We start from the raw sequence: 12,003 nt of genomic DNA, 5'->3' as shown, positions 1-12,003 counted from the left end.
CAAAAGGAAATACTCATATTCTTAAATACACATATACACACACGTGCACACATTGGCACATACACACCTTACGGAAATGACAAGGAAGTAAAAAGTTCCCCTTCAAAGTTTTCCTTCTTATTAAAAAATAATAATAAATGTTAGAAATAATTGTTTTAAAGACTAACTTTCTTCAAGGCCTTCTTGCTTTTTGCTAATAACTCCTTGTTAAGCCCTATCCTATGTAGCTGTTAGACATGCTCATAGGCATGTAGTACATTCTATGTGCTTTAACCAAGATATTTATGCTGGATGTGCTCATAGGTATGTCCCAGCTCGCAGCCTATGCCCCTTCCTTATTTGGACTTCCTCTTTTCCTTTGTTCTCCATTGCCTTTACCTATTTAGAAAAGTTTTAAATTGTTAGCCAATCAGGTTCAGTTTTAGATTGTGAAGTCTGGCTCCAACCAATGGAGAGCTGACACAGCAATAAAGACCTAATAAGTAAGGAATAAATATGCCTGCCTTTCCTTTGTTCATTGTACTCTTGTAGCAAGATACCTGACAAGGAGTACCTTTTCTACAGAAAGTAAAATTGCCTCACTGAGAAAACTTTTTGTCTGAGTGCTAATTTTTCCTTGCAATACCTAACAAATGTTCTGTCTCTAATAACATAATATGTAAGCTAAGATAAATAGAAGTTGGTGAGTTTTTGTCTTAGATCTTTGGTGTGTAATAGTTCCTTCAAAGTCTGTCATTTTTAAATTTTTCTAGATGGGCAGCAAATTTGGGAGATGGAAGCCACCGTGGATAAGGACAAGAGCCAGCCTGTAAGCATGTGGACGCACTGGCTGTCAGGCAGCTGAGTGTCTCTGAACCCCCGTCATGTTCCCTCCCTCATGCTCTCTCCTTCTTTCCCTCCTTCCTTCATCAATGGCCCCCAGAGCTTTGGACCTAACAGGTACTCAATACATGCATATTAATGAGTGAATTTAGCATTTATTGGACATCAGGTTCTCTGATTTGTAGCTGTGACATCTTAATGTATTTTGATGTAGTATTTTTCTTTGCTGCTGCTGAAAAGTTAAATTCCCCTGAAACTGAACTTCCCCTGCAAACCTATGAAAGGCACATCAAAACACCCATTAGATGGTGGGCTGCCTGAATGTACTTAGGGTGTGGGCAGGAACTTAGACATGATTGCAGTTAAGTTCATGACCACTCCTTCTTTCCAGAACATGCTTTTTGTTGAGATCCCTGAGTATCGGAACAAGCACATCCGCACACCTGTAAAAGTGAACTTCTACGTCATCAATGGAAAAAGAAAACGAAGTCAGCCTCAGCACTTTACCTACCACCCAGGTAAGGACTGTCTCTGACGGCCCTGTTGTTATTGAGAGGCAGGACAGGCACGGGGCTCAGGATTCCTGAAGTTTACTCCTAGCCGGGTAACTTTGGACAGATGACTCAACCTCTCTGAGCCTCAGTTTCATCATCTGTGAGACAGCATCTTTCTTATAAGGGTTCCAGAAATGAAATGCACATAAAATCCTTAGCACAGCGCAAAGTAAGCTGATGTCAGTGATATTAGCTATTATTGCCTGAGTACTTTCCTTGGGGGAAAGGGGTAATAGAAGAAGGGCATGTGTATGCATGTACAACTGAAGGGTGCTAAGTGGATGACTCCTGTCCCTGGCTTAGATTTGATCATGATAGAGGCGTCAAAGGTGGCTATGCCCTAAAACCTATAGAATCTTTATGTGACCCCTGTGTGGGTCATCACCCTGTGGCCTAATGAAGTGAGTGACTGATCTATAACCGGGCCAGAAGGTCTCATTCCCACAAAGTACAGCCCCAAGAAAGGTGAAGAGTACCATTTTGTCATTCATTCATTTGTCCAGAAAATACAAGAGTGCCAGGCACTGTTCTTGGCTTGTAGACACAGCCGTGAACACTACAGGGTAAGAATCCCTGCCCAGGTGGAACTGCCGTTCTAACGGGATGAGGTCATAGCTAATGTTATTATTGATACGTTGGATTATGATTGGGGCTGCGGAAAAGGTGGACAGGAACAGCCAGGGGAAGCATAATTTTGTATTTTAAAAATGTTTCTCTGAGCTCTCCCTTGGGAAGTAGGCTACAGGCTTCCCAGGTTGAGAAAGACATGCTAGCCACCTTTCTAAGACTGGAAACCTATAATTCGAGACAATCTCGCAGGGTATAATTTCCATGCTGTGGCAGTTTCACAGGCAGCCTCTGGGCTGCTGGAAGCATTAAACTGAGGGGTGTCCTGGCAGCCTGGCCTTGGTGAGCTTGACTTGTGCCCACAGTTTTGTGTTGACCCCTGGGAGGACACTGCTGTCCTGGGGCAGACATGACACTTTATCGGGGCAGGGTTCAGACCCAGAACTGTGGGAGATTGCTGGGAGGCTCTAGACTGCAGCTCAGGAATCCCTTTGAGCAGACAGCTTCTCCGTTCTGTTTTCTGGTGCTCTCTCCTCTCATTTGTGGCCGGGCCTTGGCCCTTGTCTGGCTGAGTGTGGCCTGAGTGAGCTCTCCGTCTCCCAGTTGGGCCAGGGAGTGAGGTGACAGCCTTTGAATAGTGTCTCAAGGGACAATTTCTGTGGTTGGATACAGCCCTGCCTAGTCTCCTTGTCTCCTCCAATCCCCAATACTTGGTGGTCCCTCACCACTCACGCATGTGCACGTGCGCACGTGCACACACACACACACACACACACACACACACACACACACACACGGTCACAGTCCTGTCGCTGATTCATTCACTTTCAGTAAACAGAAAACTGATTCCTCAACTCCTGGGATTGGTATGGTTGCTGGGGAAAGAGTAATTTCAGTGATTGGTGCTGGGCAGGGAGAAAGGAATGGCCACAGCGACAACACAAATGCTAATCATGATGGATGATAATAGTAAGAGAATAGCAGCAACAGCAACCATTGAGCACTTACTGTATGCCAGCCACTGCACTCACTGCTTTGCGTACACATCTTATTTAATTCTTCCAATGATCCTGTGTGGGTAGGTATGATTGTCACCACCAGGTAACAGATGGGGAAACTGAGGCTTGAGCCAGTAGTGCCCATTCCCCCAAAGCACTATAGAACGGAGGAAGGGGACAGTCACTACTCCGTCATTCCCTTGTCTGGAAAATATCTGAGTGACCATTAAGTACCAGGTGCTGTTTGGGGCCGTGAGGATCAAAATCCACACAAAAGTCCTCTCTTTGAGGAGCTGACTTTGGAGGCGGGTGTATTTAGGTAATAAATTGTCATGTAAAGCATCTGTGACATTTCTGATACGGATAAGCGGTAGACAGGAAAACAAATGGAGATAGGAGCTGCCAGGGTAGAAAGAGGGGGAGGTACCATCTGAAATCAAGCTTGTCCTCCGAGCTCTCACCTGGGAGAAATAGGCTGTAAACATCCCAGGGCGGAGTCAGACTCACCAGCCACCTTTCCAATATTGGAAAAATCTATAATTCAGGATGACCATTGCCAGGATAAAATTTCCTACCTAAGACAATTGCACAGGGAGCCTTTTGCCCAAGGCTGGTAAGTGACGGGGACCAACCGTTTGTTCCACTCAAATGGACTCCCAAGGCCATGTTCCCAAGCACCGTCCACGAATCCTCCGCACACACCCGTGGCTCACCGCCATGGACGCCCCATGTGCTCTTCTCTCCTCCCAGTCCCAGCCATCAAGACGGAGCCCACAGATGAGTATGACCCCACTCTGATCTGCAGCCCCACCCATGGAGGCCTGGGGAGCCAGCCTTACTACCCCCAGCACCCGATGGTAGCCGAGTCCCCCTCCTGCCTCGTGGCCACCATGGCTCCCTGCCAGCAGTTCCGCACGGGGCTCTCATCCCCTGACGCCCGCTACCAGCAACAGAACCCAGCAGCCGTGCTCTACCAGCGGAGCAAGAGCCTGAGCCCCAGCCTGCTGAGCTACCAGCAGCCGGCCCTCATGGCTGCCCCGCTGTCCCTGGCAGATGCTCACCGCTCTGTGCTGGTGCATGCCGGCTCTCAGGGCCAGAGCTCAGCCCTGCTACACCCCTCTCCGACCAACCAGCAGGCCTCACCGGTGATCCATTACTCACCCACCAACCAGCAGCTGCGCTGCGGAAGTCACCAGGAGTTCCAGCACATCATGTACTGCGAGAATTTTGCACCAGGCTCCGCCAGGCCTGGCCCGCCCCCGGTCAGTCAAGGTCAGAGGCTGAGCCCGAGTTCCTACCCCACCGTCATTCAGCAGCAGAATGCCACAAGCCAAAGAGCCACCAAAAACGGACCCCCAGTCAGTGACCAAAAGGAAGTATTACCTGCAGGAGTGACCGTGAAACAGGAGCAGAACCTGGATCAGACCTACTTGGATGACGGTAAGACGCTTGAGTTTTGTCACTGTCTGTAAGGATGGCACCCTGACGCATCTCTGCCCAGGAAGTTCATTGAGTGGCCTACAGATTACTTAACCTCTTTGGGCCCCCGTGTCACCATTTTAATTGAAGGAGGTTGAATAAGATGACCCTCAAAGCCACCCCCAGCTCTGTGCAAGAATTATCTCCCATCAGATGCCCCCCTCCAGGACGATCCCCATGGAAAAAGCAAATGAGGGCAACATGGCATCCCCCAGGTCATGAACTGGGTCCAGTTAACTGCTTCCACACTCTTTCCAATTGCCGAATTTAGACTGAGGCCACGAAAATAGAAAGGAAGGAAAGCTAACCTCCTTTCATTCTTGTACGGAAAAAAATCCCACTGGCTAGCCCTCTTTTGTGTATTTGACAGAGGGAGAAGGGAGGAAAAGGAAGAGGAAAACTCATTGAAAAGTGGCTTTATCAGAACAGCTTGCAGGCAGGCTGTGGGCACTTCTCTACCCTGTGCTTGTGGAACAGAGATGCACATTGATGGGAAGGAACAGTGGGCATCCGCTGTGGTGAGCCCAGCTGATGGGTGGTTTGGGCCAAGAAAAAAGATGCAGAAGAGGCTTTGTGTGAGTCTGTAGGTGTCTGTTTGTGGACAAGTAGTCTGGCCAGAGGGTAGTCTTATGGAGCATCTGTGATGAGGAGTTGGACCAGGATCTCAGAGAAGAAGGGCAAACTGCTTTGCTAAGACTCACCTGGGAGCTGCTAGGCACATTAGGAGGTCAGAGAGGGTGGGGTGAGCAGAGCAGCCTTGCCTTGGAGGCTCTAGATGGAAAAAGGAAAACAGACTGTTGGGCTTTCTTTATGTTTTTCTTTTAAAAATGTATTTGTGGGTTGAGTGTGGTGGCTCAAGCCTGTAATCCCAGCACTTTGGGAGGCCAAGGTGGGTGGATCACGAGGTCAAGAGATCGAGACCATCATGGTCAACATGGTGAAACCCCGTCTCTACTAAAAATACAAAAAATTAGCTGGGCACAGTGGTGCGTGCCTGTAATCGCAGCTACTCAGGAGGCTGAGGCAGGAGAATTGCCTGAACCCAGGAGGCGGAGGTTGTGGTGGGCCGAGATCGCGCCATTGCACTCCAGCCTGGGTAACAAGAGTGAAACTCCGTCTCAAAAAAAAAAAAAAAATTTATTTGTGAGTATATAGCAGGTGTGTGTGTGTGTGTGAGCGCGTGTGCGCGTGCATGTGTGTGTATTTATTTACCTATCGGGTACATGAGATGTCTGGAGGCAGGCATGCAAAGTGAAAGAAGCACATCGTGGAGAATGGGGTATCCATCCCCTCAAGCATTTATCCATTGAGTCGAGACGGTCCCATGACACTTGAAGTTATTTAAAAATGAACAGTTAAGTGATTGGAGTTTCTTACTAGCAGTAGGAAAAACCTAAATTGCCGGCTGTCATTCCCAGTTCCAGTCCTGTATTTTATAGGCAGTAGTATCTGCTATACTCTAAAACTTCAATTATTTCAGAAAATTAACTCTCAGGAGCCCAGCCAAGGGGTAGGAAGTAAAGCAGGAGCTTCCAAACAGCCACGATAGTTGCCATCAAGACCGGCTATGAAATTTCAGACGCTGCAGTGCCAGAAAGGTCCTCTGCTGCATAGTCAGAGGCCGTTGACCTTTACTCCAAGAAACATCTTGACAAGCCAGGTTATCTGGGGGCTCTGTGACTTCTAGTACTTTCCATACCCAATCTCTAGTGAGATAATCGATCAAAAACGTCCCTGAACTCACCAGGCAGAGACCTCTGGGGCCACTTCTTGTAGGGTCATCCTGGCCCATGTGCCTTACAAGGCTGACCTCTGGGCATTGCTGTGTTAATAATTGATTTGTCTGATCCTGAATAATCATGTACAGGTTGAGTTAGGGTCATGGTGCTCTGTTTTGAAAGGGAGACCTGCCTACAATCCATCCTTGAGCAATTTACATTCACATTGGTGACGATAAAGTTTTGGTGCTTATTTTCAAGAGGCAATCATGTTGAGAATTAACTAAGGCAGAATGCCCAGTGGTGGTAGATCAATGAAGCATGGCTGTAACCAGACCCTTCTCTACGCAAGGCCTTGGGGGATTGATTGTATTGGAGAAGAGGTGCTTTATAAATAAATGAGCTTCTGATCATGCAGGGGCGGATAGCTTGCCTCTGCTGACTCTGCACCTAGGGCTGGGCTGGTCTCCACAGTGAGAAACACATTGGCCTCTCCCACCCCATCCATCCTGTGTTAAAGGCAAATGGTTAGTGTCTTGGATATTGGGGCACCCATGTCCACATGGCCCGAGATCGTCATGACTGGCTGTTGCAGCCCCAGATCCACAGATGTCCTTGCCATTTCCACAGAAACTCAAATTACAGAGAAAACAGCTGGGCATGGAGACCCTTTTGGGCTCCTGGAGGCCCTTTCTGAACACAAGCAGGTTCACAGTCATGGTGAGAGGGAGTCCCGCCAGGTCGAAACCTGAGTCAGCTCTGAGGATGTCTCAGAGAACGGAGCGAGGTGAAACTGAGGTACATGCTGTATGACCACAGCCCATGGGATGTTAGGAGCTATTTTCTGAAGGACGGTTCCATGGCTTTCAAAAATGAAAAAACAAGGTTAAACCAAGTTTGTTTGTTTTTTTTTTTGAGACGGAGTTTCGCTCTTGTTACCCAGGCTGGAGTGCAATGGCGCGATCTCGGCTCACCGCAATCTCCGCCTCCTGGGTTCAGGCAATTCTCCTGCCTCAGCCTCCTGAGTAGCTGGGATTACAGGCACGCGCCACCATGCCCAGCTAATTTTTTGTATTTTTAGTAGAGACGGGGTTTCACCATGTTGACCATGATGGTCTCGATCTCTTGACCTCATGATCCACCCACCTTGGCCTCCCAAAGTGCTGGGATTACAGGCATGAGCCACCGCACCCGGCCAAACCAAGTTTTTAAAAAAAATTTTTTGTTGCAGGACTTCTCAGTCTTTACTATGCCAGTGGTCATTATCCATCTCTAAAACGAGGGGGTGCAGCACAAACGAGAGTGCCCCGCACACTCCAGGTGGTGCTGTCCCGCTGTATTGTGCTCCGCGAGAACGGAGGCCTGGGAGTTGCGCAACACCGCTGACCTGCACAGTCCTTTCCCAGTACTTGGCAGAAATAGCATACAGGAAACTCCAGGGCTCTGAAGCTCAGCACTGCCCTGTCCCCTATGCCGTATTCTGGCTTCTCAGTTTTGGGGCTGCACATTCATGAGGCCAGAGCCTGATGGGGCAGTGGAATGGTTTCTACCCATGTGGCTCCAAAAGGCAGCAAGTGCCACTAGTTCCATTCGGGGCTCCCCTGGCCTTGACTCCAAGGCTCTGCCCAACCTAGGACCCTCCAATGGACAGGTCCCCTGGTGGCTCATGCCCAGTGGCAAGCCCCAGGCTGTGTCTCCACCATAGCCAGCTGACAGATGTGGGCACAGTTGTGTCTCAACTGCTGGAATTTCAGATTCTCCTCCAGAGTCTGTCTAGCCTGTGCATCCATGGAACATTCCAGATGTGCTGCCATTGGCTCTATGGATATGTGATTTGCACATCTTGGTTTGCTGTTGTGTTATTTCTGACTAGTAAACTGGAAAATCTCCTGGGTCATTCCTCGGGTGTCTGGCAGGGCAGCTTCCTCGGTCTGTAGGTCCTTTTCTCTCCCTTTCATTTATTATGCCAAGGGAGTCTGTCGCACACAGCATTTATTTGGCTGTATAGGGCACGTGCTATACAGTGTGATGTGCTGCCAGCACATGGGCATTTTTTTGTTTTTTGAGATAGAGTCTCTCACTGTTACCCAGGCTGGAGTGCAGAGGTGTGATCTTGGCTCACCGCAACCTCCACCTCCAGGTTCAGTGATTCTCCTGCCTCAGCCTCCCGAGTAGCTGGGATTACAGGTGCACGCCACCACGCCCAGCTAAATTTTGGATTTTTGGAGATACAGGGTTTTACTGTACTGGTCAGGCTGATCTTGAACTCCTGACCTAGTGATCTGCCAGTCTCAGCCTCCCAAAGTGTTGGGATTACAGGCGTGAGCCACCGCACCCAGCCTAGTATTTCTGATTTGCCATTTATTTGCCTTGGGATTTTGCCAAAGTGGGCTTTCCATGGAAATTGTGAGAGCTGGGCTTATGTTTTTTGAGGGTCGAGGGAAGGTTCTGTGGCTGGAAAAGGAAGCAGTTACCCGGGTCCTCCCTCCCACACAAGTGCAAACAAACCACCTTTGAAGCGGAGCCTGCCCCTGCCTGGGAGTCCAGGGAAGCCCAGACTCAGCTCTGGGTTATCACTTCCTGCACCTTGGCCAGTGATCCCAGTGTCATGTCTGGACATCCCAACCCGCTCCCTCCAGGGGCGTCTGTACTTTATCTCGGACCTTCCCGCCTGCATTCCTGCACACAGACGCCGACTGGCTTGGCCCCGTTCGTTGTTGGAATGCCAAGGCACTGCTTCTGCTTTCTCCACTCCCAAGTTCTTGAGACATTTTCAAGAAGTCTCTTTGAAAAAGCAAAATAAGTGATATTCCAGGGCCCAAGGCATCCACTTCCCCAAGCCTCGGGTTTCTCCACCCACCCCAATTCAGCTACTTTCTTACAGTTCTTTAAAAACATGTGATCTGTACACTACCACTTGCTTTCTCTCTGCTGCCATCCCCCTTCCATGACTAGCTTCTTTTTCTAAGGCCCCAGGTTGTAGCTAGGGAAAGCACCAGCAGCTCCTAGGACTTAATTCTTCCCTACCTTCCTCCCACACTTCTCTCCTCCCCAGCCCTCCCCGTCCTTAACCTTCCTTCTTCCCTCTCTCCCTCCCTCTCTGTGCTTGACACTTGACTTCTCTATCCTTGACTCTCCTTCCCTCTCACCCACAAGTATTTTCGGGCTGTCTACTCTGTGCTGGCACTTAGGGATCCACCAGTGAACAAATGAAATAAAATCTTGGCTCTCAGAGTACTTTTTTGTTAAGGGAGATAGACATTAGCATGGACGGCTGTAAGTAAGCAAGCAAAATTGACGAATACGAAAGCCACAGGGGAAACTCCCTGGGGTTAGGAGGAGAGGGTGGTTGCCTGGTCGGGTGCGAGTTTGGCCTCTGCAGATGAGTGGACAGAAAAGCCACTCTGAAGAGGTGGCCTTTGGGGATGGATGAAGACATGGGGAGGTGTGAGGGAAGAGTGTTTCAGGGAGAGGGAACGGCAGGTGGTAGAGGCCATGAACTCAGAGAAGCGGGCTTGCACTGGCAAGCGTTCAGCAGCAGTGCAGTGTGGTTTGATTTGCTTTTTGAAAAGATCACTATGGCTGCCTTTGCAAAATGTACTATAGAGTTAAGGGTTGGAAAAAGGGAGAGGAGTGAATTTGAAAACGAATCCTGTGGCAGGAACTCGATGGAAGGCGGTGCATTTCACAGGGGGTTTGCCTCACAGGTCCTTTCATGAGTGCAGTTACTTAAAATGCAACTGGAATTGCCAAAATGTGATTAATACACAGGTAGTTCTGACCACTTCCCTTGCGTAAAATGAAGGGTGGCTGCACGTTTCACTGCTCAGGACACAAGCAAGCGGGAGAGGCGCTGGGGAAAGTGGACTCAGAGGTGGCTTTTACCAGCACTCTTGTGGTGCATTCTAGGAGCCCTGTTGACTCCACAGCTGAACTGGGGGTGCAGAGGTCATCAGGCCATCTCGCCACCAAATCCACCACGGGTTTTGAAGTAGAGCACTTACTCCAGCAGCCTTGAGACTCAGCCACAGATGAGAGAACATGGGGGCAGGGATGTGGCCTGGGCCTAAAAGGAGATGTTGTATCCCATTCTGGAAACATCCAGAAATGAAAGGATGTAGTCTCGGTGACAGCTGCAATCCCTGCCAGTGGCTTGTGAGGACAGCAACTTGTGTGTGAGTATGCGTGTGTGTGGGAGTACAGTGTGTGCAGGAAGGGCACATATCAGTCTGCTCATTCTTAAATCTACTTCTGCCCTGTTCTTCATGTAAAGTACTTAATTATATGCACATTCAGAAACCAGTAGTGCATTCTGTATATTTCACAAGTGGGCCACCCACAGAATTGCCACGTGCATCATGACAGAGTCTTGTCGGCACCCCAGATGTCCCTTTCCCTTCTACAAAAGTGACCACCATCTTCCCTTCTAACTCCAGAGATTCATTTTGCCATTTTCTACAAATGAAAGTCAGACAGTGGCACTCTTGTGTGTCTTGAGTGTCAGCTCCATCACTGACGCTGACCCTGGGCAAGTCACTCACTGCCTTGTGCTTCATGTCCCCATCTATAGAATGAGACAATCACAGTTCCTCCCTCCGAGGGCTGTGCTGAGGATGCTGAGTTAATGCATGTCATGAAAGGGATCTTCCGTAAGTGTGACCTGCTGTTTTGTTTATGGTTTTTCTTTTCTTTTCTTGCTTTTTTGAGACACAGTCTCACTCTGTTGCCCAGGCTGGAGTGCAGTGGCATGATCTTGACTCACTGTAAACTCCACCTCCCGGGTTCAAGCGATTCTGTAGCTGGGACTACAGGTGTGTACCACCATGCTTGGCTACTTTTTGTATTTTTAGTAGAGATGGGGTTTTTCCATGATGGCCAGGCTGGTCTTGAACTCCTGACCTCAGGCGATCCACCCGCCTCGATCTCCCAAAGTGCTGGGATTCCAGGCATGAGCCACCATGCCCAGCCTTGTTTATGAATTTAATTCCCTTGATTTAAATTAAATTTAAAAATTTAAAAATATATTTGCATAGGAGAAAAAGTGGGCTGTTCTGATCTTTGGAGATGGGCTCCCTCACTCTCATGCCCTGCCTCTTTCACAGGGTAGATGATTGGGCATAGCCCCAGGGCATGGTCCAAGGCTCCCTCCCCCTGCTTCCTCCAGGGGACCTCAGATGTATATCTGCGCCAGAGAGTTGATGCCCTCACCCGGGACTGCTGAGAATTTCAATGAGTGTGTCCCCTGCTGTGCGCTCCCTGGAGGAGTGTGGACCAGTGGCTCAGGTTTTGCCAGTTGTGCCTCTGGCAGAGGGGCCATGGATGTGCCTTGAAGAGGCTCCACCCAGAAGCTGGGTGCTCCAGTGCGTGAGAAATAGGCGGGGGAAGGAATGAACAGAGAGACGCACCCCCCCAAAGCTCAGGAAGCGGGGAAAGGAACCAAGGGATGGAAAAGTGTTTTGTAACTGGCCTGCTTTGTTCAGCAGGTCAGGGATCTTTCACTGGGGCCCCTTAGTGCCCACGGCAAGCCTGGGACAAAGCGGCTCCTGTGTGGGGAGGCGTGCAAAGCCCACGCGGACCCCGATCGCTGCAGAGCTGTGCCACAGGCCCAGCAGCCACGATGACCCCGGTAGGGCTGGGCCTCCTGGTGCCGACAGAGGGGAAAACACAGGAGTCTCTGTGCTGATGAGAACTGAGCCAGGCGGGTGCCCGAGTGGCCCAGAGGCTGTGGGCACCTGGAGAGCCTGGTCTGAGTGTCTCAGTGTAGGCCTTGCTGGTACACTGGTAACCACCAGAAACCATCGGCATCAAGTTCAACTCACAAGGCCACCTGAAACGGGCACCAATAAAAGGCCTGCTGCGGGAGCT

At 49.7% G+C, this 12,003-nt stretch overlaps 1 protein-coding gene across 8 annotated transcripts in view; it reads left to right on the top strand.

The window, feature by feature from the left end:
* The window catches only part of NFATC2 (nuclear factor of activated T cells 2), a 179,103-nt gene that overhangs the window by 128,559 nt on the left and 38,541 nt on the right, over positions 1-12,003 (top strand). For all 8 annotated transcript variants that reach the window (XM_035298940.3, XM_078371997.1, XM_078371996.1 and 5 more), the window contains exons 7-9: positions 753-808; positions 1,214-1,340; positions 3,692-4,381. In XM_035298940.3, coding sequence (XP_035154831.2) covers positions 753-808; positions 1,214-1,340; positions 3,692-4,381 — 873 coding nt within the window. The remainder of the gene's footprint in view (positions 1-752; positions 809-1,213; positions 1,341-3,691; positions 4,382-12,003) is intronic.

The sequence above is a fragment of the Callithrix jacchus genome, chromosome 5 (genome assembly GCF_049354715.1).
Source record: "Callithrix jacchus isolate 240 chromosome 5, calJac240_pri, whole genome shotgun sequence".
Classification (NCBI taxonomy): Eukaryota; Metazoa; Chordata; class Mammalia; order Primates; family Cebidae; genus Callithrix; species Callithrix jacchus.
Note: the sequence above shows the minus strand (reverse complement) of the source record. Positions and strands in the feature narration are given on the sequence as shown.